At 42.6% G+C, this 27730-nt stretch overlaps 1 protein-coding gene and 1 pseudogene across 2 annotated transcripts in view; one reads left to right on the forward strand and one right to left on the reverse strand.

Moving 5' to 3' along the window:
* Positions 1-27730, forward strand: part of LOC144696600 (dedicator of cytokinesis protein 4-like) — a 391455-nt gene that overhangs the window by 355515 nt on the left and 8210 nt on the right. For both annotated transcript variants that reach the window (XM_078568091.1, XM_078568092.1), the window contains 7 exons: positions 9285-9406; positions 11343-11463; positions 18671-18752; positions 18918-19027; positions 20718-20787; positions 22928-23044; positions 24849-24928. In XM_078568091.1, coding sequence (XP_078424217.1) covers positions 9285-9406; positions 11343-11463; positions 18671-18752; positions 18918-19027; positions 20718-20787; positions 22928-23044; positions 24849-24928 — 702 coding nt within the window. The remainder of the gene's footprint in view (positions 1-9284; positions 9407-11342; positions 11464-18670; positions 18753-18917; positions 19028-20717; positions 20788-22927; positions 23045-24848; positions 24929-27730) is intronic.
* LOC144696800 (histone H2A.Z-like) lies at positions 12022-18435 on the reverse strand (annotated as a pseudogene).

The following is a 27730-nucleotide window of genomic DNA, read 5'->3' on the forward strand; positions in this document are numbered from 1 at the left end:
TAAAGCTTAGAGGAAAACAAAAGCTTTACTCACTCCTCGGGGACTCAATGCAACATCCGAGGTTATGGTTTCAAACCAGGATATTAAAAGCTGCTAAAACTGAGGAGAAAAATAAATGTTTTTTTCTCTCTTTAGCTCTGTATTTTTAATGAAAAGATCTGAGGTGAAGTGATCCGAACCCCCGCTCGTACCAATCGCACTCTTAACTAGACCATCGCCTCCCGTATAAGATTTGCTTTTGAAGTATTGCTAATTTCCTGTGCATTTATTATAATCTCTGCAGCGGCTAGTGCTGATTTGCAGCATTCAACTGGAGGCGAACGAGTTAGCTGAAGTTTGTGGCATCAAAATTTGGCTCCTTGATGCCTTTTTTGGGTCCAAAATGTCATTCACTGTACGTGCGCACGTTTCTGTTGTGAGATGCCTCAGATGTAGGTTTGATGCCAACTTTGACATTTTGGAGCTCAATTCTCCAGCTAATGCCATCTCTTAAACATGCACAGCATGCATTCAACAGCAGGAAGGACCCCACACCAACACTATTTATTTAAAGGGATTATCAACTATTTGCAGGTTAAATGCAGATGATTTCTGCTGGCTCTTGCTACGATTGTAGAAATGTTGGGTTGTACTGTTGTTTAAAGTTGCTGAAGCCAACAGAGAGTGGTGTGGCACGGGGTGAAGAACTTGGTTCTGACTTGAAAGGTCCTGCTCACACCACTTGCTCCAAGACATGGGTGCTGTCGTTATCACTCACCTCGGCCTGATGGGGGAGTGAGCCGAGGCAGTGGAGAGGGTCAAGCTGCTCAAAGTGGGAGGAGGAAGAGGAAGTCGGGCTCCCAGCAGGAGGCCATATCTTCCTGGGGTGTTTGAGGAGTAATTCCCAGACAGTCAGTGGAGAGAAGCAGGTAGAGCAACTACATGGCTTACTAAGGATTGCAGGCTTTCCCATGTTTCAAGTTGCCATTGCTTTGTGGGCTGCGCATGTCAACTCTTAAGATGCACCACAACCAAAAAGAATTCCACTCAAAATCCAAATGGTGTACAAACATAGACAGCATTTCATGCAGGTTGATGCTCAGTACCTGGGCAGCAATCATGATGTATTCATCCTATGGCAGTCGGCTGTGCCGTTACATTTGAGCCACCAGGACAAGCCAGAGGCTGGCTACTGTACAACAAGTTCTCATGACTAAAAACAAAAATACCTGGAAAAACTCAGCAGGTCTGGCAGCATCTGTGGAGAGGAGTACAGTTAATGTTTCGAGTCCGCGTGACTCTTCAACAGAACTAAGGAAAAATAGAAAAGGGGTGAAATATAAGCTGGTTTAAGGGGGGGGTTGGGACAAGAAGAGCTGGAAAGAGGGCCCGTGATAGGTGGAGATAACCAAAAGATGTCACAGACAAAAGGACAAAGAGGTGTTGAAAGTGTTGATATTATCTAAAGGAATGTGCTAATTAAGGGTAGAAAGCAGGACGAGCAAGGTACAGATAGCCCTAGTGGGGGTGGGGGGAAGGAATCGAAAAAGGCTAAAAGGTAGAGATAAAACAATGGATGAAAATACATTTAAAAATAATGGAAATAGGTGGGAAAAGAAAAATCTATATAAATTATTGGAAAAAACAAAAAGGAGGGGGAAAATTGGAAAGGGGGTGGAGATGGAGGAGAGAGTTCATGATCTAAAATTGTTGAACTCAATATTCAGTCCGGAAGGCTGTAAAGTGCCTAGTCGGAAGATGAGGTGCTGTTCTTCCAGTTTGCGTTGAGCTTCACTGGAACAATGCAGCAAGCCAAGGACAGACATGTGGGCATGAGAGCAGGGTGGAGTGTTGAAATGGCAAGCGAAAGGGAGGTCTGGGTAATGCTTGCGGACAGACCGAAGGTGTTCTGCAAAGCGGTCACCCAGTCTGCGTTTGGTCTCTCCAATGTAGAGGAAACCACATTGGGAGCAACGAATGTAGTAGACTAAGTTGAGGGAAGTGCAAGTGAAATGCTGCTTCACTTGAAATGAACGTTTGGGCCCTTGGACGGTGAGGAGAGGGCAAGTGAAGGGGCAGGTGTTGCATCTTCTGCAGTTGCATGGGAAGGTGCCGTGGGAGGGGGTTGAGGTGTAGGGGATGATGGAGGAGTGGACCCACCACCAAACACATCTTCCCTTCACCCCCCGGCGGCATTCCGTAGGGATCATTCCCTCCATGACACCCTGGTCCACTCCTCCATCACCCCCTACACCTCAACCCCCTCCCACGGTACCATCCCATGCAACCACAGAAGATGCAACACCTGCCCCTTCACTTCCCCTCTCCTCACCGTCCAAGGGCCCAAACACTCATTTCAAGTGAAGCAGCATTTTACTTGCACTTCCCTCAACTTAGTCTACTGCATTCGTTGCTGCCAATGCGGTTTCCTCTACATTGGAGAGACCAAACGCAGACTGGGTGACCGCTTTGCAGCACACCTTCGGTCTGTCCGTAAGCATTACCCAGACCTGTCTGTCGCTTGCCACTTCAACACTCCACCCTGCTCTCATGCCCACATGTCTGTCCTTGGCTTGCTGCATTGTTCCAGTGAAGCTCAACGCAAACTGGAGGAACAGCACCTCATCTTCCGACTAGGCACTTTACAGCCTTCCGGACTGAATATTGAGTTCAACAATTTTAGATCATGAACTCTCTCCTCCATCCCCACCCCCTTTCCAATTTTCCCCCTCCTTTTTGTTTTTTCCAATAATTTATATAGATTTTTCTTTTCCCACCTATTTCCATTATTTTTAAATGTATTTTCATCCATTGTTTTATCTCTACCTTTTAGCCTTTTTCGTTTCCTTCCCCCCCACCCCACCCCTACTAGGGCTTTCTGTACCTTGCTCGTCTTGCTTTCTACCCTTAATTAGCACATTCCTTTAGATAACCTTCAACACCTCTTTGTCCTCTTGACTATGACATCTTTTGGTTATCTCCACCTATCACTGGCCCTCTATCCAGCTCTCGTCCTAAACCCCCCCCCCCCCCCACTTAAACCAGCTTATATTTCACCCCTTTTCTATTTTTCCTTAGTTTTGTTGAAAAGTCATGCAGACTCGAAACATTAACTGTGCTCCTCTCCACAGATGCTGCCAGACCTACTGAGTTTTTCCAGGTATTTTTGTTTTTGTTTTGGATTTCCAGCATCTGCAGTTTTTTGCTTTTATCTTAAAGTTCTCATGACTCCCTTGCACATGCCACACAGCAGGGTAACTTGCATATAACAAAAGCCATGAAGTGTAATAGAGCAGATCATTAGTTGGAGGGATGGGAGGATGTGTTGAAATTCTTCCAATGCCTGAATTGCTTTGGAAGAGCCCTGCAATACTAGACAGAATGCATGTCAAGATACTTGCTTGTTTGCTGCATGCTGCACAGCCTCACCATCATGAGGGCACAGCCCTTGCCACCAGTTGTACAGCCACCAGCTGAGGAGGAGGAGGAAGAGGAAGGGAGGAGGAAATTAACACAACTCTTTTCTGGATGGTTATCAGTGGCTCCTCAGATTAGGGTTGCGTTTATTGGTATCACAGTTCCCCATTCACCACATGGTGAGGGTCTTGGTTCTGATGTTAAAGGTTCTGTTCACAGCACTTGCTTCCAGACATGGGTGCTGTACACCTTCCCTTCCCTCTCACTGACCATTACTGCATCGCCTTAGCCACAATGCCAAAATAAAAGCCAACAAAATAAACATTCCAAACCAAATTTATGAATCAAACTGTTCCATATTGAATACAAGCTTCAAATAATCACTCTTGTGCATTCCCTAAGTGTTTGCATTCTGTGTGCCGTTGTTTGTCCTAGTGCTCCTACACATTGCTACCCCAATGGCTGCAGCATGGCTGGTGGAAAGGTACTGACTTTCAGTGGGGAAACTGCAGATGGCCTTGGAGGACAACCTCAAGCAACTCTGGGCCTAGAAGGCCCAGCTTTGGGCTGCACTATCTCAACACAGAGGGTAGCAATTTGGGCTGGCTGGCTGGCTGGCTAATAGGTCACTGGTAGAGTGGCAGTGATGGGAGGATGAATGCTGTCATCCTGAGGGTGGCCAGCAGATTCGTGCTCCACAGAGTCATTGGCATTCCCCCGGTGGGTGGCGGGCAGGGGCAACACCTCAGCAATCCTGGTGATCTTTTTATGCTGGGGCATCCTCCAGGTGCCTTTGATGATTGATATCCACTGCCATGAAGGCAGCCTTTTGAGATTTCAGCAGCAACACCTGGATGTTGGGAGGCTGACACATCAGCAATTAGATGCTGTGTCGTAGTTGGGTTTGTAAGTTCACAAATGGAGTTGGCGACCACTTCCATGCTAGAATGGATGGGCTCCAAGCTTTGTGCAAAGCCCCTTGCCAAGCTGGGGCCAGTGGTCTCCATGTTCTTTGACATTGCATGCAAGCTTTTTAGCATGCACTACTCATGCATCAAGTATTGTGCATACCCATCAGCTGCCTTCTATAGGCCACGACATCAAAGTGCTCATCTGAATCCTGTGCAGCAAAACCCATGTGCAAACCTGTCCTCTGGTGAGCTGGTACCTGCTACTCTTGTCCCTTGCATGTTATTTGTACCTAGTGTGTCTCTGTGTGCAGATCCCACCTCTAAGCTATCAACAGTATCATTATCTGAGCTGGTGGCTTTAAGTGTGAGAGTGAGTGACAGTGTTTCTTCTTCTTCATTTTCTTCATGCTCCTCCACCTCTTGCCCTTGCACCACTGCATGGCCAGGTTGCAGTCCTTAGGTGTCTGAAAGGAGAAAGGCACATGGTAGTATTGTGTTGAGAAGTGGAAGAAAGGCGCATGCATACACCAGCTGAGGTTTGTAAATCAAAAGCGTGTGTGGGATGAGGAAGAAGTGGGACGTATGAGGGAGGAATTAAGTATGAGGCTACTCTTATCTTCGATGGCTTCAGTCCCATCACTGGCCACAGCCTCAGCTCTGGCCACTGCATTGATAGTGACAGCAACCTCCTCCATTCGGGTAAGGACATGTAGCCAGGCCTATCCTCTGCCAGTTTGCTCCTGCTGCCTCTTGCGCAGCAAAATATCCTGCAAGAGAAGGGAAAGTGTGTCAGTGAGTGTGTTGTAATCTGTTTTGTTGATGAGGCCGTTGGGGCTAAGTTGCGCAAACTGTTAAGATGTTGGCGTGCGTCTTTCAGCAGTGCTCAGTGCGTGAGAATAAGGTGAATCTGTGGATGTTTGGTATGAATTGTGATTTGAGTGAGATTTTTGATGGTAATGTGGTGCATGAAGCAATGTGTGAAGTTGTTGGTGCAATTGGTGGGATATGGCGGTTGAAGATACATTCACTGATCTTGACCACTTGTGTGAGGTCATGAAACTTTTTATGGCACTGCATCCAGGTCTTCGGGGCTTTAATCCTGGCATTTAACACCACAGTTGTCTGGTCCCAATATCTTCAGTAAGTTTGCCTGGAACACTGGCCACCTGTGGAGAGAGGACATCTGTCGTCCTCCTCCACCAATGCGTTCCGAGAACCTTGAAGTATCCTCTCTGCTGTAGTGCCGTAATTCACTCTTCTTCCTGTTTAGACTCTCTTTCACGAACAGTCCCAGTGCCTGCTGCAAACAGAATGGACTCTCAGAGGTTCAGACTGGTTTTAAGTGGTGCAGGCTAGTTTTAAGTGTTGTAGAATAGCTTTAAGTGTAGACTAAGCTTTATTTAACTTAAAGCTGGGGCCCCTGGCTGAGGCATGCTGCTACTCAACTGCACACTTAGTATTGACTGCACGCAGCAGTCTGCACCAGAAAGAACAGACGTGGATTAATTGTGCATCGCAATCCTGTGCCTGTTTTATCTGCACATTTAGCTTGCTGTATCTTTTAATGAATTAATCCAGGAAGTAAATTGTCTCAGTATCCTTGCCTATATCTCCTATTAATGGGAAAGCAACTGAAAGGTTCAGGCACAACTTTCAATGTTCATTTGAATGTTGTGGACTGCAAATGGGATCTGCCTGAATGGACCTTAAATTGCATTATGCAATGTCGGAGAGATGCAAACATTTTGGGAGTCATGATGAACTTGCTTAAACTAATGCTAAATCCTATTTATTTAACCCTGGGAGTTCTTGGAGGTAAATATCTAATGGGTTATGCATGACATCAGATTGTGGCCAGAATCTTGATGTCATATTTGACCCCAAGATGAGTCCTGGCCACATATTTGCACCATTACTAAGACTACTTATTTCCATCACACATCACCTGATTTAGTTCTTGCCTCTTCCCATCTACTGCTAGAACCCTCATTGAAACCCTTTGTTATCTCCAGTCTGAGTATTTTGACAAACTTCTGGCTGGTGTTCCACATTCTACCCTCTAAACTTGAGGACATCCAAAACTCTGCCCATGTCTTAACTTACAGAATTCCCCGTCCCCCTATAATCCCTATGTTAGTTCGCGTTCAAGCAACATCCTGATTTTAAAATTCTCATCCTTGTTTTCAATCCCCTCCATGGCTCCTTTCCTCCCATCTCTAATTTCCAACCTTGCAATATTCTGAGACATCTATGTTTGTCTAATTCTAGCTGCCTAAGCATCCCCAATTTTAACTACCACACCATTTGGTGGCCATGCCTTTAGTTATCTAGGCCCCACGCTCTGGAATACCATCCCTACAATTCTGTGCTTTGCTTTCCCCCTTTAAGACACTCTTTGAAACCTACTCTTTGACTAAGCCTTTGGTCATCTGACCAAATATTGCCTTATGTGGCTTGGTGCATTGTTTTATAATGCTCCTATGAAGCAATTTGAGATGTTTCATTAGGCAATGGTGCTATATGAATATGTTGTTGATATAGAAGTGTGAAAAGTGCACTATGTAGAAGACTTTTCATACATTATTAGCAGATCTCCTGTGACATTGCTCAGGGTGAGTCTGAGGAGACGCTGGTTTAATGCCAGTAGGAGTGTTATGCCACACAAACTAAAATCTACTGCCAGGTCAGCTAAATTGCAGTGACTGAATAAGTAAAATTTAATTTTATTTTACGCAGTCTTCCAAAATTTATACTATATTTTGAGGAATTGAATTCTGCAACTTTGCGTGTTATTCTGTGAAAGACATAAATAAGCGGCCTTTATGTTTATATATTCCTTTACCTGTGTTTATTTCTTACCATTTTTAAAGCTGAGGATACACAGCAAGGTGAGGGTATGCAAGATAACAGCATTCTGTGGTAGGTATCTGGTAGTTGGCAACAAATAATGGGGTTTAGCTGCACATTGTGTGATCCTGTGTTTCATTAGCACTGAGGAATGCCTGGGTTCTCGGTAAAATTGGGGTCCTAGAGATTGACAGCACTGAGGGAAGGTTTTGTGGGCTTGGCCTCATGTGAGGAGTTTTTTGTTCTGGCATTGCTATGGAGGGGAAACCTGAATAGTTTGAAAGCTGGTATGTGGAATATATGAATTGGTTCACTGGTGGATGATTACTGATGTTTGTCAGCAGTAAAGGGACGGTTGGGCACAGGCCTACTGAGTTTCTAAGAGATCTCTAATTTAGTGTTTTGTGATTCAGTCCTGAATGTGCCTTCTCCTCCTCCTCTTCGCTCTATACATTTTCGTAAGTAAAGATATTAACGTTTCTTTAAGAATTTATTTTTTTTACTTTGTCTTTTTTTTTCTCAACAACTCAATCAAGTCTTCCTTTATTTGGCTTTTTGCGCTTGATTGGATGTTGAATTTTAGGACGTACACAATTGCATGCCCTGCCCTACAAGTCTCAGATGCCCTACAAAGGGTGCAGTGTCATTTTCATCTCACACTTACCACAACTTCCAGTATGAAGTTTCATGGGAATAAAATGCAAAGATGCAAGCCTAATGAATGACAGCTGTCATTTGTTCACCAGCTAAATCAATTTTTGACCCATTAATTTCAACTACAGACTTTTAGTCGAATTGCATATCAATGAGTTAGATGAAGGGACTGGATGTAATGTATCCAAGTTTGCAGATGCTAGAAAACCAGGTGGCAAATGAGTTACGAAGGTCACAAAATGATGCTGCAAAGAGAAATAGACCAGTCAAGTGACGAGGGAAGAAGGTGGCAGATGGAGATAATATGAGGAAGTGTGAAATTATCCACTTTGACAGGAAGAATGGAAAAGCAAAATATCTTTAAGAAACAATTAAATGTTGGTATTCAGAGGTATCTGGGTGTCCTATACATGAATCACAGAATGTTTGTTACTATGCAGTCATATAATAAGGAATTAGGAACTCAGATGTTGTGTTGGATTTTATTGTAAGGGGATTGGTCTATAAGAGTAAGGAAGTTTTGCTACAATTAAATTGGGCTTTGGTGAGACTACACCTGGAGTACTGTGTACTATTTTAGTTTCGATACTTCAAGAAGAATATACTTAGAGATGGTGCAACAAAGGTTCACCAGATTGATTCTTTGTATGAGAGAACTCACCAATGAGAAAAGACCAAGTAGAATGGGCCAAAATTTTCTGGAGTTTAGAAGAATGGGGATTGATCTCACTGAAAATATTATTTTGATAGGGTTTGACGGGGTAGATGGGGAGATGTTGTTTCACTGGCTGGGGAGTCTAGAACTAGAGAGTATAACCTCAGTTTAAATGGCATTTTAGAATTAAGATGGGGTGAAATTCCTTCGTTGAGTGTTGTGAATAATGGGAATTTTCTCCCTGACAGGACTGTGGATGTTCAGTGGTTTTGTGTATTGAAGGTTGAGATTGTTTTCCTTAGTGTCCAAGAATCAATCGAGGGATATGAGCAAGAAAATGCAGTTGATGCAGAAGCTAAGCCATGATTTATTGGATGGTGGAACAGGCTTGGAGAATCTTATGGCCAAAGTCTTCCATCCCCTCTTTCTACTTCTCCTGTTTGTTATATTCTTTTGTTACTGACAATATTAAAAGACTTAAGATGAGTCAGCAGATATATTTTGATCATGTTATTCTGAAATATGTAATATTTGATTTGTTTTCTGGCTGCTTTTTTTTTGATTCAGACCCAACTTGGCTCTTCAGTTTTGATTTAGTGCTGTTTTACTTTGAACTATTGCCGAAGTGTTGGTTGATACGATTGTTGTGCTAAATCAAATTTGATTTTCAGCCGTTCCAGCTTAGTTTGTTGACTGCTGCCTCTAAGTTCAAGTTCATTTACATCATTTTTGCATGGGAGTACAAATTGTAAACACCATTGTCATTACAACTGCATAATTTGTTGGCTTTATTGTATGACGTATTTCCAATCCATTTGCAGGACTTTCCAGGATATTCCCGTGTGAGTCCAATACACCTAACCAACGGTAGCCCACGTACTTGCAGGAATCCCGCGCTGGGTGCCATAAGCCCAGATGGAGCCAGGCTTGTCAACAGACGCAGGTAAAATGAGCTCCAAAATAGTGTTTTTTTTTCAAATGAATGCTTTCTGCATAAGATCACTGTTTTTCATTTTTATGCGAGGAGCATCAAAGTAAGAAATGTTATGTTCTACACAGCTTTCTAATTACCCAGGGGAACAGTCAGTTGAAAGAGCAATGCTCTATAATTTCATGTAATTAGTCTTCCTGATAAAGAGTAACAATTTAATTCCAATGCTGTTTTATTAACCCTACAGCGCTTTGTTTTTTAAACCATTTCATATGTTTATGTCTTATATATCTTACATATATCTTATTAAATTGGGCAATGCATGGTCAAATTGTGCCCGGATTGTTGGTGGAAGTAATGATACCATGTTAACAGCTGTTTTGCCTATTTGAGCACTTACAGTATTGTTCACAAGATACCAGAGAAGATAACATTGTGTCTTTGCATTCCCTTGAGTATCAACCTTCAGTCCACTTCTCTGCAGGGAGAACAAAATATGAGAAGCAACATTATTTCCCTGCACCTGCAGCAATAGAGCAATAGTATAGTTGAAATCCATGTGGTTGACTTACCACCATAATCCCATTATGCTGCCATTTTAACTCAGCCCTTCTGACAGGTACCCTAAGTGTCCATGAGGGGGAATCTCATTAACCTATTGAGGTTCTATAAATGCACTCAGGATCTCAAAGTAATTTTGATGGCCTACTGAATGGAGTGTGTGTCACAGATGTGCTGCTGAATTAAAGTTAGTGGCCAAGAGCAAGAAGCCCCAAAAGGATAAGCCTAAATAGTTTTTGTGTGGCCAAGAATAGATCATCTGGGCTCCACAATTGGCAGCCATCACTCTTCCTCCAAGACAGTGCTCCCCTGACTTAGCAAATCTATCTGCTTGGAGGTTGTATTTGCCTCCGGGCCACTTGATATTTCATTGGGCTGGTTCTATACTGGGGCACTAGAGAATGGTGCTTGCCAGCAGCATATCAACTGGGACCCACTTTCAAAATGGACAGCGAACCCCAGAGGGCCCTTATTGTTAAAATTTCCCAATGGCAGCACAGAAATCTTGTTCTAAGTGCTGGTTCTCTGGATGAGAATCCTCCGTTGTTAATTGGATCTAAAGTTCCTATCATTGGAAATTTTCTGCTACAAATGAAAATGTGATTGCTTTAGACTCTGAAAAATAAACCTCTATATTCTGTATGCTGAAGTACCTTTGAACCAAGCTGAAATTTTCAAACTAAAGGCTCTGGTTGATGGAAGGCGTATTTTAATTTATAACGTTAATGCATGCTGAAGAGATTCCATGCAGGCTCATGTCTATGATCATTAATATCTCAATACTTCAGGTCCACATTCTTCCACCCTACCCTCTGCTCTTTCCACCCCACCACCACAACCCTCTTGATTCACTGGGAATATTACAGTTTAGGCTTCTCATGGGTGCTTTTTGGTTGACATGTCACTTAAGCAGTTTGAAGGTGATCACCTTCCCCTCAAATCCCTCCAAAACAGCCCTTGCATTAAACTTTCTGTTCCTAGACAACTCAGCAGACATTGGCAAATCTAATGGCTGGAAAATTATTGGGTGCTTACTTTTATCAGTTGACACCAAAATGTGAACTTCAAGACTCCACACTCTAAAACTGGAAGTAACTGGCTGCCTTCAAATTTTGACCATACTCTCAGTAAATAACCAGCCTTCATTTGGAACATTGAGAAGAGAGTAACTTATTTCTGTACTGCTGTGCTCTGAGTGCTAGTTGCTTTCTAAGCCAGCATTGGGCCAAGGATCAAAAATGGTAAAATACCTCTGTTTTTTGTTTCAAATTAGCCACTCAGTAGATTTACATTTCTCTCAATATAACCATTTGACATTACAGCTAGAGAGAAAAAGAAAATCTGTTGGTATGTTAAAGCTGGTATGTGCTTTGTTCTTTTTTTGTAGCCCATTAAGTTACCCAGCATTCAACAGGTATTCTTCTTCATCCTTGTCATCACAAGCATCAGCTGAAGTTAGCAACATCACTGGGCAGTCTGAAAGCTCTGATGAAGTCTTTCATATGCAGGTATATCATGTCTTCTACAACTGAAGATCACTCGAACAGTATTATTCTATTTCATGTATCCAGTTTCATTAAACAGATACTTTGATGAACTGGCCAAAGTATCAGTTATGTAGTTGTGTTGCAACTATTGACATGAGTAGACTGCATAAATAAGGACATGATTATTGATGAATAGGAAAATTTGGTAGGGTAGTATTTTGCTGTTTGAAAGGTATCAGCAACAGTTCGGATCCTATTCCTCTGGGACCCCACCCCCTTTCAAAAAAAATTATTGACTGCACTCCCACAACACTGCCACATCCCAGCAACAAAATGTTCTAAAACACCTCCCGTACTCTCCATAACATACCAGATAGGTTATTTCCACAAACATTGGGGAAATACTTTTGAGTGAAAAGCACCCCTCCTCTGTGTTATGCAGGAAAAAATAGCACACTGAACGCACGGAGATTGCAGTTCAATAACTCTCTATCCCCCTGGCACCAAACATCTGAGAACACAAATTGAAAAGCTTATGTTAAAGAAACAAATTCCTTACAGTGGCCAACTGTTGCTTGACTACTCCAAAAATCCAAAAACAAACATTGATAACCCAACTCTTAAACATAGGGGTTGGGGAGTCCTGAGATGATAAAAAAAAAAAGGGAAGCTTCCATCCTCAGTTTCCTGTTGTCCCTTTTTGCCACTCAGATTTGTGAATGTGAGGAATGACACCACTGCCAGCAATGGTAGCTTTGATTAAAGAATCCAACTCTTCAAGTTGCAAGTGGTAAGGGATAATGCGCTTTACCTTCAAGTCTTTGGATGCATTTCGTGCAAGTTCCAGCATCTCTCAGTTACCCCAGAATGGCTGCACTATAAAAAATCTGCTGTGGTGGGGGTCCTGGACATCAGGTGCCAGTGGATCCAAATGACTGGGAACTGCAGCCCGGCTCGCTCTAGTTGGGGAACCGCTTTTGTCTTCACCTTACCAGAGTCTTTATTTGCTTTATCGGCAACCTATCAGGAGCAACATCACCACTGTGGGGAATTGCTTTTGTCTTCACCTGGCTGAACACTCCTTGTGTCCTCTTGGTCTCTCCCTGAGTCTCCTTCACCTCCAGCCCAGGTTTCGGCCCACACACTCATGACCCTTTAACTTTCTCTTGCTGCACTCTGAGGCTCATTCATCTCCTGCCCATGCTTCAGCCTGTGCACTCATCACCCCGGCCTGTCTTTCAAGCCCGCCAAAGAAACTGCTCCTTCACTCCAAAGGAACCCCAGGAGTTCTGCGTGATCCCCCACCACTGGCCAGCAGGGACCCAGCCAACAGCCACCATGTAATGTATCCAAATTTGCTGACGATACAAAAATAAGTGGGGGAGCATGTTGTGATGAGGACATAAGGAATCTGCAAGGGGATATAGATAAGTTGAGTGAGTGGACAAAAACTCGGCAGATGAAGTTTAATGTAGGAAAGTGTGAGATCATGCACTTTGGTAGGAAGAACCAAAAGGCAGACTATTATTTGAATGGAGAGAGATTCCAAAAAAGTTCAGCAGAGGGGGATTTGGGTGTTCTTGTGCATGAAACACCAAAAGGTTAGCATGCAGGTGCAGCAAATAATTAAGAAGGCAAATGGAATTTTGGCCTGTATTGCTAGGGGGTTGGAGTTTAAAAGTGGGTAAGTCTTGTTACAACTGTACAAGGTGAGGTCTCACCTGGAGTACTGTTTACAGTTTTGGTCCCCATATTTAAGAAAGGATATACTGGCATTGGAGGCAGTTCAAAAGAGATTCACTAGGCTGATTCCTGGGATGAAGGAATTGACTTATCAAGAACAGCTAAACAGGTTAGGCCTTTATTCATTGCAGTTTAGACGAAGGAGGGGTGATCTTATTGAAATGTACAAGATTCGGAGGAGGCCTGGGGCAGATCAGCCATGATCTTATTGAATGGTGGGGCAGGCTTGAGGGGCTGAATGGCCTACTCCTGCTCCTATTTCTTATGTTCTTAAGGCAACTGCAGGGCTCAGCGAAAGTCGGGGAGACAACATGACCTCCCGCTACATCTGCATTTCTTCCTCTCAGCAATAAGCCCAGGGTTCTGACAAACAGCAAACACACTGAAATGTTAACTCTGTTTCTCTCTCCATAGATGCTCCAGACCTGCTGAGTATTTCCAGCATTTTCTGTTTTGATTTCACATTTCCAGCATCTGCATTATTTTGCTTTCATAATAACCACTTTATGTTGTTAATAAAAAGGGGATTTATGCATGGAGGCAGAGGACATAGCTGAGGTATGAACAGGGGTGTAGTGCCAAATTTTGAGGCACCAGAGCTCTAAGAAATTGCGCTGGCCATATCATTTCTAAATCGGCTATTACCTTGTTTCCTTATGTATTAATCACTTGAGTTCCCAAAAGTCAGTAAAACTATGCTTTTTAACTGAAAAATATTAGTGCCCCCACCCCAAAGCCCCCAACCTCCTCCCCAACCCCCCCTCCCAACCTCCTCCCCACAACCTCCTTCCCACCTCTCCTCCCAACTTCCCCAGCCTCTCACAACCCCCTCTCCACACCCCTCCACCCCATTCCCCAACCTCCTCAGCAGCAGCACAGCAAAGAGTGAAATTAACCTGACAGATGGGCTTCAAAAACTCTGAACTCAGCCTAATAGTTCCAATTTTTTTTTTTTTAAGAGTGTTATGGCACAGCCAATGGCAAATGCTGAGCTACTCAAATCCCAAAAGGAAACTTGAAACAACTGCCACAACTGTTTTGCAATTTGTATCTATTTCGAGATGTGTGCTTTGAATTCAGTAAAAAGGCCACCGAGGCTTATAGGTTTCTTACAAAACAAAATTAAACCTTTATTAAATAGAAAAAAATAATTTTAAGCACATACACAGGTTTACAAGTTACTACTATGATAACTCCTAGTTCACCTTTAATCTAACTCCCAGTTACACCTCCATCAAGGCAACAGTAAAACACAGATTTTAAAAGACCCAGGCAAAGTCAAATTCAAAGTGAGTTTTCTTAATTTCAGTTCTTGCATACAGTTGTTTGAGGCTTAGAGGCTAGAGGCTTTTCACACTTGTTAGGTCTTAGAATTTCTTCCCTTACGCACAGCCTTCTCCCCTTTATACATATTTTCCCCTTTGAATGCAAATTCCCATTGTTTCATTATGTTTTTGGACTTTACCTCTGTAGTAATAAAATCTATCATAGTGCCAATTTTACCAGTAATCTTTGGGAAAAATAAACACACTGGTCAGAATCTTGCCGTTGGCGAGCAGGGGGCGGGGCCCGCTCGCCGACGTGTAAAATGATGCGGGATGACGTCAGGGGTACCCCCGACGTCATCCCGCCCCATTTAAATTTTCAGGAAGGCAGGGGCACAGCCAAATCAGCTGTGTGCCCGCCGACCTGTCAATGGCCAATTGAGGCCATTGACAGGATCATTTAAACAATTAAAGGACCTGCCTGTCCAACCTTAAGGTTGGCCGGCAGGCCAGGAGCCCCAGCGGCAAATAGAAAAAACATGAAACCTCATCCAGCGGCGGGGTGAGGTTTCATTCAGGGTTTTAAACAGTTTAATAAAGCTTTACTGTAATTTATGAACATGTCCCATCTCATGTGACATTGTCACATGAGGTGGACATGTTAAGGATTTTAAAAAAGTTTCTATTTTTAATCTTTTTAGAAGTGTCAGCGATCTCCCTGAGGCAGCACTTAGCCTTAGGGAGATGTGCGCTCTTTCGTGCACATGCACGAAAGATCGCGCACCCGCTTTTGGAGAATCTCGCCCACCCGCACAGAAAGCGCATAGCGCTTCCCACCGGACGTCACGCTGGGTGGGCCTTAATTGGCTCGCTCAAGTAAAATGGCGCCGGGGCCCGCTTCTTCGGCGAGGATTGGCTCCCTGCCTGCCGGAGATTGGGTCGGGCCCGCCCGCCCAACAGGCAGAAAATTCTGCCCTCTGTTTCTTAATTTCTCCTGGCTAGGTGGAACACTTCAGCCCCTCTTTTGAATTTAAGCTAGTCTGGTTCGTTTAAAAATGCAAATGTTCTCTTTACACCTCACATTCTAAAACCTCACCCATGTTTACCTGCTTATCATTTCAAACCTAGCTTATCTTCTGATACATTAAAGCCTTCAGATCAGCTTCCATTAATTCAATTAAGTCCCCCACACACACAGAACCATAGACACAGACCCCCACTATTACTCTACAATAAATTCCAAAAACATTATGAAATTATTATATCTACCTGACAGCCAGTCTGTCAGGTGCTAAGCTCGGTCTGCTCAGTGTGGATGATGAGAACTCCATTTAAACAGGCTTGCCCAGCTTTTTCACTTGAGGGGCCAAGTTTCCATTTCTTCCCCCCTCGAGGCCAATGAACAAATTTCAGATATATAAGGATCGGAACAACTTTAAACTGAATTTCAAAAAAAAAGTTGAGGTATTAACAAAAGAAACAATTGCTGGACAAAAATAAAGTAATGTCTTGCAATACGTTATTAAGTTTAAAAATAAAGCATGTGAGAAGGTCAGTGTTTGTGTGCCTGGCTCACTCCCAGCCTCAGGGTGCTCCTCACCCACTATGAGTGGGTGGGTGTGTGTTGGTGTGTGGTGGTGAGAGTGAGAAAACTGAGACTGGGAGCAAGGCAGACACACAAACACACACTTTCTCTCTCTCACTCTTTCTCCCCCCCGCCCCCCACAAACACACACACACACACATTCACTCTCTCTCACTCTTGCCCTCGCCCTCTGGCTCCCCTGCGCTCACCCCTGTGGTGACAGAAGACTGGAGAATTGCAAATGTTACACCCTTGTTCAAAAAAAGTTGTAAAGCTAAGCCCAGCAGCTACAGCCCACTAAATTTAACTTCGAGAAACAATAATTCAGGACAAAATTGATAGCCACATGGACAAATGTGGGTTAATTAAATAAAACCAGCATGGTTTTCTTAAGGGAAAATCATATTTAACTAACTTGCTGAACTTTTTTGAAGAGGTTACAGAGAGGGTTGGTGAGGGCAATGTTGTTGATGCGGTGTACATGGCCTTCCAAAAGGTGTTTGACACAAACTTGTGAGCAAAGTTATAGCTCATGGAATTAAAGGGACAGTAGCAACGTGGATACGAAATTGGCTGAGTGGCAGGAAACCAAGAGTAGTGGCTGGAGGAAGGTTTGTCGTAGAGTTCCCTAGGGGTCAGTGTTGGGACTGTTGCTTTTCCTGATATATATTAATGACCTAGACCTTGGTGTACAGAGCATAATTTTAAAGTTTGAGAATGATACAAAACTTGGAAGCATTGTGAACTGTGATGAGTATAGTGTAGAACTTTGAAAACAACATAGAGCATGGACAAGTTGTTGGAATGGGTGGACAGGCGGAAAATTTCAATGTAGGGAAATGTGAAGTGATTCATTTTGGTAGGAAGAATATGGAGAGAGCATAAACTGAAGGGAAAATTTCTAAAGGGGTGCAGGAGTAAGAGGGACTTATATGTGTGTAAGTCATTGAAGGTGGCAGGAGAGGTTGAGAAAGTGATTAATAGAGCATACATTATCCGAGGCTTCATTAATAGGGGCATAGGGTACAAGAGCAGACAGGTTAGAGGTTATGTTGAACTTGTAGAAGACACTACTTCAGCCTCAGCCGGAGTATTGCGTCCAGTTCTGAACACTGCATTTGAAGAATGTGAAGGTGTTGGACAGAGCACAGAAAAAATTCATGAGAATGGCGAATAGTTCCAGGGATGAGGAACATTTATGATGATAGATTGGAGAAGATTTTCCTTGGAGAAGAGAAGGCTGAGAGGAGATTTGACAGAGGTATTCAAAATCATGAGGGGCCTGGACTGAATAGATAGAGAGAAACTGTTTCCACTTGTGAAAGGATTGAGAATGAGAGGGCACAGATTGAAAGTCATTGGCAAAAGAAGCAAAAACGACATGAGGAAAACTTTTTCACACAGTGGGTGGTTAAGGTTTGGAATGCGCTGCCTGATGGTATGGTGGAGATACATTCAATTGAAGCATTCAAAAGGGAATTAGACTGTTACCTGAAAAGGAAGAACGTACAGGGTTACACGGATAAGGCAGGAGAATGGTACTAAGTGAATTGCTCATTCGGAGAGCCGGTGCAGACATGATAGACTGAATGGCCTCCTGCGCTGTAACAGTTCTGTGATTCTGTAATCAACTGTTTCCTTGGGGTCCATTATATACATGTAAATGTAGAAATTGCAGCACGGGGATGCCAACCTCCTCCTCACCCCTTGGGCTGATCTGAATTCCGATTCCTATAGAGGCTGATTTTAAGCAGTCCCATTATCGTGCTTTCTGCTCAAACTCTCTTTCTGTTCTTCAAGTAATTAAAGGTATCTTTTTGAAATCCGTAATCAATTTGGTGTCAATGCATTCCACATACTTACGCTCTCTTTATGTAGTGAATATTTCTCTGAACTGTTTCATCTTTTATCATCATAAACAGGATATTGGGTCACTGGCAAGGCCAGCATTTATTGCCCTCGAGAAGGTGTTTGTGAGCTGCCTTCCTGACTCAATGCAGCCTCTTTGGTAAATATGCTCCCATAGTGCTATTAGGTAGGGAGTTTCAGGATTTTGACCCAGCGAGGATGAAGGAATGCCAACTAATTAAGCATCTTTAATGTAATAAAATGTTCCAAGGTGCTTCAGAGACACATTGGGGAGGTGGCAGGGTAGTATTTCTTAGCAGTTCATCACTTCAGGAAGGGAAGGTGAGAAATGATTACTGCATGAGCTAGATGCTTTAGTTGGTTTAAAAGTGCAGGTAGCTTCTGAAGATTTTCAACATGTTGATAGCTCGAAGAAAGTGGCAGAAAACTATTCAAACTGGTAATCTATATACTCTCAGTCAATCGTTCATGCTACTTTCTCTGTTTCAATAATTTACATTATTGTACCTCGTTTAGCAGCACTGGACACATCTGTGGTGCTCTGTTGTTCCTAAGTGTCCGGCAGTACTGATGGAAAATGAGACATTTGATGTCATATTATTTGCTCATTTAAATACACCCTTTATATGGATAGCTCATTCTGTAAGAAGTGATGCTGTTAAAGTAGGAAGGGTTGCAACATAACTACCCTATAATTTGAAAATAACTTCCAGTTCTTCGAAAGCAAAGTTGCTTTATTAATAATCAAATTATGTATTCTTTGTAGGCAAGTCCATCTACCTCAAGCTTAAGCTCCACTCATTCAGCCTCTCCGAATGTTACCAGTTCAGCTCCATCCAGTGCCAGAGGTAGGACTGTCCAGTCCAATTAATTGCTTCTTTTGAAGGGAAAGTTCAAACTATTTGTCAAAGGATATAAAATGTATGCAAGTATGAATTCTTTGTGAGATAGTGTAGCTATTATGGCCAATTGAACAAAAGCAAAATAATTTGTTTGCTTACCGCATATTATAGGTTCCCCGCTGCTATCCGATAAGCACAAACATTCAAGAGAAAATACATGCTTGTCTCCCAGAGAACGACCTTGTAGTGCCATTTATCCAATATCCATGGAACCCGCACAGGTAAGTAAACCACTAAGAAAGGTCAGTGTGAGTATTTCTCTAAAATAAGCATGCCTACATACACAAAATAATCGTTTGGTCATACAGAACTTGAGTATTGCTGAATAAAGAGACACGACTAAGCTTTTTGTCTTGCGCTCATCAGGACACCACAAGAATACCAATATAAGGGGAAAACAACAATTTATACTGTATGTGAAGAGAGTGCTGATTGGTTGGCAAGTGGCATTGCCATGGCAAATACACCAGTCATGGTGACTCATGGTTAACTGCCAAGTATTGTTTAAAATTTAAACCAGGCAGCTTGACCCTGATTGGTCAAGGCATTGCACTGAGGAATGAGTCAGCAAATGGCTGTCACTTATTTTGTTCAGCTGAAACAGGCGCAATGTGTGTGCATGTTCTTTCTGTCTGCAAAGAACAGGGCCCTGTGTATTCATATATGTAGCTTCCAGTACATGCAAAAATGCCACATTGTGAACCTGACTGACAATGTTATTGTTTTCCCCTTATATTGATATTCTTGTGAAGTGTCCTAATGAGTGCAAGATAAAAAGCTTAGAGGGGGAGAGCATCACCAGGGGTGATGGGGTGAGCGAGAGGATGAAGGAGGGGGAAGGTAAGCATTGTCAGGGGTTGAGGGGGAGGTGAGAGATGGAAGCATTGTTGGAGGGTGCTGAACATTGTTGGGGGGAGGCTGTGCACTGTTTTGGTTGACGGGTCATTTATAAACTCTGCCGGTCAATGAATTGAAGACAGACAGACCCCTTGTGGGGTTTGTCTTCAGTTCATTGTGGAAAAGGGGGTGTGGCTTCGCTTCAGTTACTTCGCCAATAGGACTTCTGACTCTGCTTGTTGCTGGATTCAAACTGGAGCTGGGACAGGAAGGTTCAAAGGCTCTAGGGAAAAAAGGCCACTGACTGGAAGATCTGGGCCAATGATTCCTGCATTCCTGAGGGCATAGAAAGATCAACTACAGTCCATAAGGCTGAAACTTGCTTGATGAATGGTGTTATTTTTGTTATGCTCTGAATAAGGAATAGGAGAACATAGATTTAGTTGGACCAAGGTGAAAATTACCTGCTGACCCTGAGCAGACCTACATAAGCAAGCAAACTATGGATAGATCAACAGAAACACCTGATAACAGGGTTGTCAACTTAAAATTGAGAGCAAAAAAGCCGCTTTGGATTAAATTTTTTGTTTTGCACAAACCTCAAAGGAAAAAATATAGTGAGATAGTAAGCTGTTCGTATTTTGTTAAACTGGCTGTCGCATTTTTCTCAGTTGATTATAACGTTGGGAGATTACAATGTTGATTTTACATTGGTGACAGATGAGGCTACCATTCGTGCTGCAATTGATGATGTTACACAATGCACTAAACTAAACTTTGCTTACAACAGTGGTTTTAAAATAGTGAAAACAATTTTTCAAAACTTTGGTTTTCATTCTGGAAACTTGACATCAAAGTATATCTTTTGTGGTAGATTCCGGGATCAGAATATCCCTTGCTAATTATGAACAAACCTGAATTGTTGTGATATTTTAACAGCTCATAACTTTGCCAGATATTATCTTATCGCCATGTCTTATTTCCAGTAGATGGTTTAAAAGCTTTGCACCATTTGTCATGTTAGATAAGTTGGTATTTTCGCATTGTTTCAATAACCCCTCTGTTTATCAACAGACACTTAAACAGCAGATTGGTGATTCCTGCATGCCCAGAAGTGATCCCAATTTATCTGCACCTGAAAAAGGTATGCTTAAGCTACAATTCCCTTTCTACAACTGCCTTTTCTTTAGTAATTAATATCGTTGTTATATTATGTTGAACAATAGAGTACAGGTTGGTCAATCTAAAAATCAAGAGCACAGGATCAGAATATACAGATAAGGAGTACCATTCAGGCCACCTTAATCCTTTTCATCCTGAAAAACCCTGCTGTCTTTCTATTTCAGCATCCAAATGTATCTTAAATGTCTCCAGGATTATTACCTCCACTATTCTAAAAGCACATTTGATGCATTGATCAGCTTTTGTGTGGAGGGTAGTTTCCTGACACTAGTCTTAAATTTACTTTCTACTAGCTCGACACTCTTACCACTTGCGGTGCTCTCTGTTCAATTTGAAGTAATATACTGCATTTACTTTTTCCATTCTCTTAGCTAACTGTATACCTTGATAAGATCATTTCTCAGGTGCCTCCTGTGCAGGCTAAAATGCCCAAGATGGACCTGGTGGCTCATCACTGTGCTCTCTCCAGTGTCTCTCATTTCCTGGGATCAGAACTGGATGCAGTACTTGCAGTGGTCTGACCATAACATTATAGTTTTATTACAACCTCCGTGCATTCATATTCTACAGTTTTGCCCCTGTAGTTCAACATTCCATTGGCTTTTTTGATTGCTTCTTTGCAATGGTTGAACATATAGTTTAAGATTCTTAGGTGTCTCAACTTCATTCTTAGCCATTTCAACACCAATCACAAAGCACAGATTCACCCATTTTCCTTTCCTTTGTGCAGAACTTTGTAAATGTCTGTTAGGTTTCACATGCTACTGTTCTGTCCACATGTGTACTTTGTTTAGCTAATTTTGTTTAGAATTTTAATTTTTGAATTAGTTGTTTGTCAATGTTTCTTTGTGCAATATTTAGCTTTAGTATTCAGATAAATTTGGAAAATTTATTATAAACCATACAAGAATATGATGTAATTGGCAGTGTGGGGAATTACACAGCTATAATTCAATAATACAGATCCAATTATATCACAAACCATGAGAGCCACCTTAAACCCACCTCCAGTTTTAACAGAAATAGGACAAGTGGAGCGGGTGACCAACCCACTCCCAGGAGGCAATCTGGTCATTCAAATATTATAATAAGGCCGTATGCCTCAAATTTAAGCTCCATTTTAAATTTAATGCTAGCCAACCAGATTTCCTGAGCCTTGGGGAATCCACTAGCTAAAGGGATGCAAGGACAGCTGGAGCGAGCCTAACTGCTTCTGCCACGTTCCTCCCTGAGCTCTGATCCCTCCGTCCCAACACAAACAGGGTATTTTGAATCTGTTTCCCCCTCCCTGCACACGGACACCTCAGGTCTGCCCTCCAGCCATCAATCTTCCCACGCCCCCACCATCCAATCACTCCTGACCACTCCCCAGCCAACATCCCAAAGTGGCTAACAGTTGCTGGAAAAAAATGTTAGAGGCATTTCTGAATTTGGAAACTGTTCTTGTGGGTTGCATGATTGCCTGATAGTCTCCCACTCCCAATCTAAAATCAGATCCATTATGACAATGTGCCATCTTGCATTATACTTAACAAGGTTTATTATACAAGGTGTTTGTATGAATGGTTTGAGAAGACATTACTAGTAAATTTACCATTGTAACAAGTTGGCAGTTTTGTATATGTTGCAATGTATGCCTTTAACTGAGCAAAATGTCCTGAGTCTCTTCACAGAAGTATAATCTGACAAAAATGGACTCCAAGCCAAAGAAAGATTTTTTAGAAGGGTTGACCAAAAGTTTAGTCAAAGAGTTGGGTCCTGGAGGAGGAGTAGGAGATGGAGAGGCAGAGAAGTCATTAGGGAGAGAGTTCGATAGCTTGGCTGAAGAACTGAAGGCACAGCCACTGAAGCAGGGCAAAATGGGATGCATAAGAGGCCAGATTTGGGGGAATACAGATCTGAAGGAGCATTGAGGGTCTAGGGAGAGTTAGAGGGACAGGAAAATTTTGAATTGGAGGTGTTGGAGAACCTGGGAGCCAACAAACATCAATGAACACAAGCCAAGCCACTGAAACAAATAATCATAAATATGTAAGAATGAAATATATTAATTAGGGACTCATTTCAGGACACTAAACAGTGCATGTATTATTCTTTCACAGTAATGAACCCAACTCCTAGTAGTTGGAGTCTAGACAGTGGTAAGGAAGCTCGAACCTGTGTACCAGACAGTGCAAGGCTGGTGTCTCCTCCTGTCCCACCCAGGCCAACACATACAGGTAAAATGACATGGAGTCTGACTCCAAACTGGATAATGTGCCAGACCATGGCATTTTGATAAAACCACAGTTGATGAATTTTATAGTAAGATCACCAGCAGAGCTAATCAGAATGGCTGCTCTTCCAGTTAGCCTAATAAAAACACCTTTCCTTAAACACTCTATTCTCATTTGCATTCAGTTATATTTATAAATTTGATTAGCATTCAAAATGTTTTTGAAGTAGTTCTTTTTTGGTGGATTTACGGTGTGCCTTTGAATGAGGGTGGGGGTGTAGGAGAAATATTCTCACCTGTAAATAATTTTTAAAAAGTGATTTAAAACATACCATGGCAAATTTACTCCATTTGCACATTTTTAATTAATTTTTCTCTTTTATACATACACAGTGAATCAGACTATTTGCAACCTTGGCCTCCTATTTGATTCAAACTGTACTGCCAACCTCCATCAAAAAGGTGTCCTATCCATAATGTTGTCCAACATGAGCCCAATTGCTTGAAGCCCTCAGTCATGCCTTTGTCATCTCAATAATTGACCAATCCAATCTTCTTGTGGCCATCCTTCATCTTCTGAAAAATAAGCTCGGCCAAAACCCTGCGGCCCATATTGTTTCCTGCACCAATCCCACTTGTCCATCAATCCTGTCCTCACTCACTTTCATTTGAGTTACCGTCCCCAACACCTCAAATTTAGAATTCTTATCCTCTACTGAAATCCCTCCACGGCCTTGCTCTGCCCTGTCAATATCATCTTCTCAGGATCCACAGACTCACTCTTCTAAACATTTCGTTCCTCTCTCTCTGGCTTCTTGTGCATCTGTCCCTTCTCCGCCATCATTGATGGTCCTGCCATCAGAATTGTTTTTCCTAAACTCCTTTGCCTCCTCAACTCTGGTGAAACCTTTGGTCACCCTGTTAACTCCCTCTTTGGCTTGGTGTCCATTGTTTCCTTTTTCCTCTGTGAAGCACTTTGGACTGTTTTTCAATGCTGAAGGAACAATATAAATAAAAGTATCGCTGAATTCAATGGTGACTTCTTAGCAAAAATAAATTACATCACGTGTTTATTTTTTCTCAGGTGTTACAATTTTTTTAGGATCCAGCTCTTTTCTGAGAGGGATTAAAATGTTTGCCATTCACCCATCAGTAAAATCATGCTTGCATAAGATGTCACTGAATCAGTTTGAGATAGATCTTCAAATATTCAATGCATGCCATCAGTACTCTTGAGGTTATTATTGTAACACCAAAATTAAAAATCCAAACCTGTGGGGGAAAAAAAATTATAAAACCATTGGGATTCCGGTTGAATTCTTGGACATGAAACGATGTATTGACTATGCTCATCTTAGTGATATTTTAGGCTTTTCAGACTAGCAGCAAATATGTAGCCATTTGGTAGGATTTTCACAGGAATTCTTGATGAGTGCTGACCAACAAAGATGTCTGACCATTTACAGGTGAGGCTACGGTGACACCATGTTAGCCACATCTACTAATTTTAGTAGAAGGTGCCTTCTACAAAAACAGCTCAATGTACTTCATGTGGATATTTACTGAAACATCTGCTACTAATCTGTAACCAAGGAATAACCATGCCTCTGTAGTTGTTGCTCATTTTCAGGTTCCCTAGGAGCAGGCTCACTGTGAAAAAGAAAATTTGTCAATGTTAACGGTTCTGGTTTTGTATTGAACTGTGAACTACTCTAATTCCATTTTGTTGTGATAAATAGTACTGTATAGGAACCATTTCACCTCTTGTGAAATATCAGCACTTTTAACTTTTTTATTTGACGGCGCAGGTTCACCTGCAAAGACGTACAGGTCCTATTCTCCACAGGCGTTCGATACTCCTCCTGCACATCCCAGATCTCCTCATAAGGTATGGATGTTAATCAAAAAATAAATAAAATCTAATGCAACTGTGCCCAAGTAGATATCAACTGTATTTATGTTTTCAACAATTTTCAGGATATTGATAGAAATGGATCTAATTGTTTTGGTGTAATAACAATGCTAACATACATCCATTTGAACATACGAATCAGGAACAGCAGTAAGCCATTCAATCCCTCGAGTCTGCTCCACCATTTGATAAGATCATAGCTGATCTGATTGTGGCTTCAACTCTTCTTTCCTGTCTACCCCCTATACCCTTGACTCCTTCGTTAATCAAGAATCAATCTAACTTGGCCTTAAAAATATTCAATGACCCTGCCTCCATTGCTCTCTGGGGAAGAGGATTGCACAGAGTAACAACCCTCTTGAGAGAGAAAAAAAAATGCTCCTTATCTCCATCTTAAATTTAAGATTTAATCTTTTTTTAAAAAGATTTTACCCTTATTTTTAAATAGTGTCCCCTAGGTCTCATCTCTCCCATGAGGGGGAACATCCCCTCATGATCTTGTGTTTCAATAAGATCACCTTTCATTCATCTAAATGCTAATGGACACAGGCCCAACCTGTCCAATCATTCCTCATAGGATAACTCCCTCATTCCAGGAACCAGTCAAGTGAACCTTGTCCTTACAGCTTCTAATGCAGTTGTATCCTTTCTTAAGTAAGTAGGCCAAAACTGTACACATTATTCCATATGTGCTCTCACGAAGTGTACAACTGTAGCAAAACTTCCCGACTTTTATATTCCATTCCCCTTGCAATAAATGCCAACATTCCATTTGCCTTCCTAATCACGTGCTGTACTTGCGTGCAAACTTTTTGTGATTCACGTACCAGGACACCCAGATCCCTTTGTATCGCAGAGTTCTGCAATCTCTGTCCATTCAAATAATATACTGCTTTTCTATTCTTCCTACCAAAGTGGACAAGTTCACATTTACCCATATAATACTCCATCTGCCAAATTTTTGTCCACTTACTTAACTTGTCTATATCCCTTTGCAGACTCCTTATGCCCTCTTCACAACTTAGTGCGAATCTGGGACGATTCTGCCCTAAGTGCAGTGGTGGGTGGGTAAAACGATGTTTTACCTGCTTGCTGTGATGGTGGGTTTTCACGCTGTATCGTCCCAAACCTGCCACGTTATTTACGCATTCCTGGGAAACACACCGTTTCCTCGCTGCTTCACCCTGCCAGGCACCCCATTTAAAGTACAGCCGTGCTCAGTGCTTCCAGCTCAGAAGAAAGAAGACATGGCCATGAAAGGCAAGAAGACTGCATCCCTCTCATGCCTTTTGGACGCCTTGGAGGCCAGCTGTGGTGTCCTCTACCCTGCTCTGACTGCAGGAGGGCAACTACATTACCACACCGGCTTGAAAGGCGATGGCAGCGGTGGTCAGTGCCAATGCTGCACAGAAGAGGTTGGCCATCTAATGCAGAAAGAGGATGAATGATCTCATCCATGCAGCCAGGGTATGGCAACTGTCTCATCACTCTAACCTCTCACACTCAAGCCCATCACACATTCACTGGCATCTCACTGCCAGCTCAAGGGACATCACCACCCATTCTCTCTCACATACCCTCACATGTCCATCTGGCCTCATTTCCTTCAGAAACTGCCTCCTCAACCCTAACCGTCTTGAGGCCACTTGCACAGATCAACATGTGCCCCCCCACACACCCTGGGATACTCTTCTTTTCCCCTGTACAGCTCTCATCCTGCAGCCTGTTCCCCTGCCTGAGATCACTTCTCCCCCTTCCCCAAGAAAGACCTTGCTCTGTAGCCATTGAAAAGCCACCCACATATGGCTGATCTGGTAGGTAGAGACCTACCCGTGAGCCCCTCTAAAAGTGATGTGGTGCTGTCTGTGAAGCCTGGGGCTGTGATTGCAAGTGCTGACCGAAGCAAGGTAGGCAAACAAACCTTGAAATCCCGAGCGAAGTGCAGCCTGCCAGGTGCATGTCACTTACATGCTGTTGTGAAACACGTCGGTGTGTTTTCCAGCTGACATGGGTGGGGAATGAGTCCGGCGGGCTGGCCTTATAATATGCTGATGTATTGCAGTGAGGTTCCTGACATCCAATGGCGGGAAATACGGCCCGCCATCAGTGGGCTGAGTGGACAATCGCAAACTGGTTTCACACTGTCGTGAAACCGATTGTGCCATATTGTCCGCTCACGCCACTGGTCAGACACCGGTGGGCATGGAAAATCCCGGCCTCAGTTTCCCACCTACCTTTGTGTCATCAGAAAACTTAGCAACCGTACATTCGGTCCCTTCATCCAAATCATTGATATAGATTGTAAATAGTTCAGACCCCAGTACTGATTCCTCCACTAATTACAGCTTGCCAACCTGAAAATGACCCATTTATCCCTCCTCACTGCTTCCTGTTAGCTAATCAATGCTCTATCCATGCTAATATATTACCCCCTGCACTCTTTCTGTGGCACCTCATCAAATGCCTTTTGGAAATCCAAGTTCTACTTCTGCAGGTTCCCCTTTATCCATGTTGCTTATTGCTTCCTCAAAAAATTGTAATAAGTCAAATATGATTTTCCTTTCACAAAACCATGTTGACTCTACCTGATTACACTAAGATGTTCTAAGTGCCCTGCTATTGCCTCCCTAATAATAGATTCCAGCATTTGCCCTATGACAGATGCTAAGCTAACTGGCCTGTGGTTTCCTGCATTTTGACTCCTTCCTTTCTTAAATGGAGGTTCACCTTTTTCCAATTTGATGGGAGCTTTCCAGAATCTAGGGAGTTCTGGAAAAT

The sequence above is a fragment of the Cetorhinus maximus genome, chromosome 22, assembly GCF_964194155.1.
Source record: "Cetorhinus maximus chromosome 22, sCetMax3.hap1.1, whole genome shotgun sequence".
Classification (NCBI taxonomy): domain Eukaryota; kingdom Metazoa; phylum Chordata; class Chondrichthyes; order Lamniformes; family Cetorhinidae; genus Cetorhinus; species Cetorhinus maximus.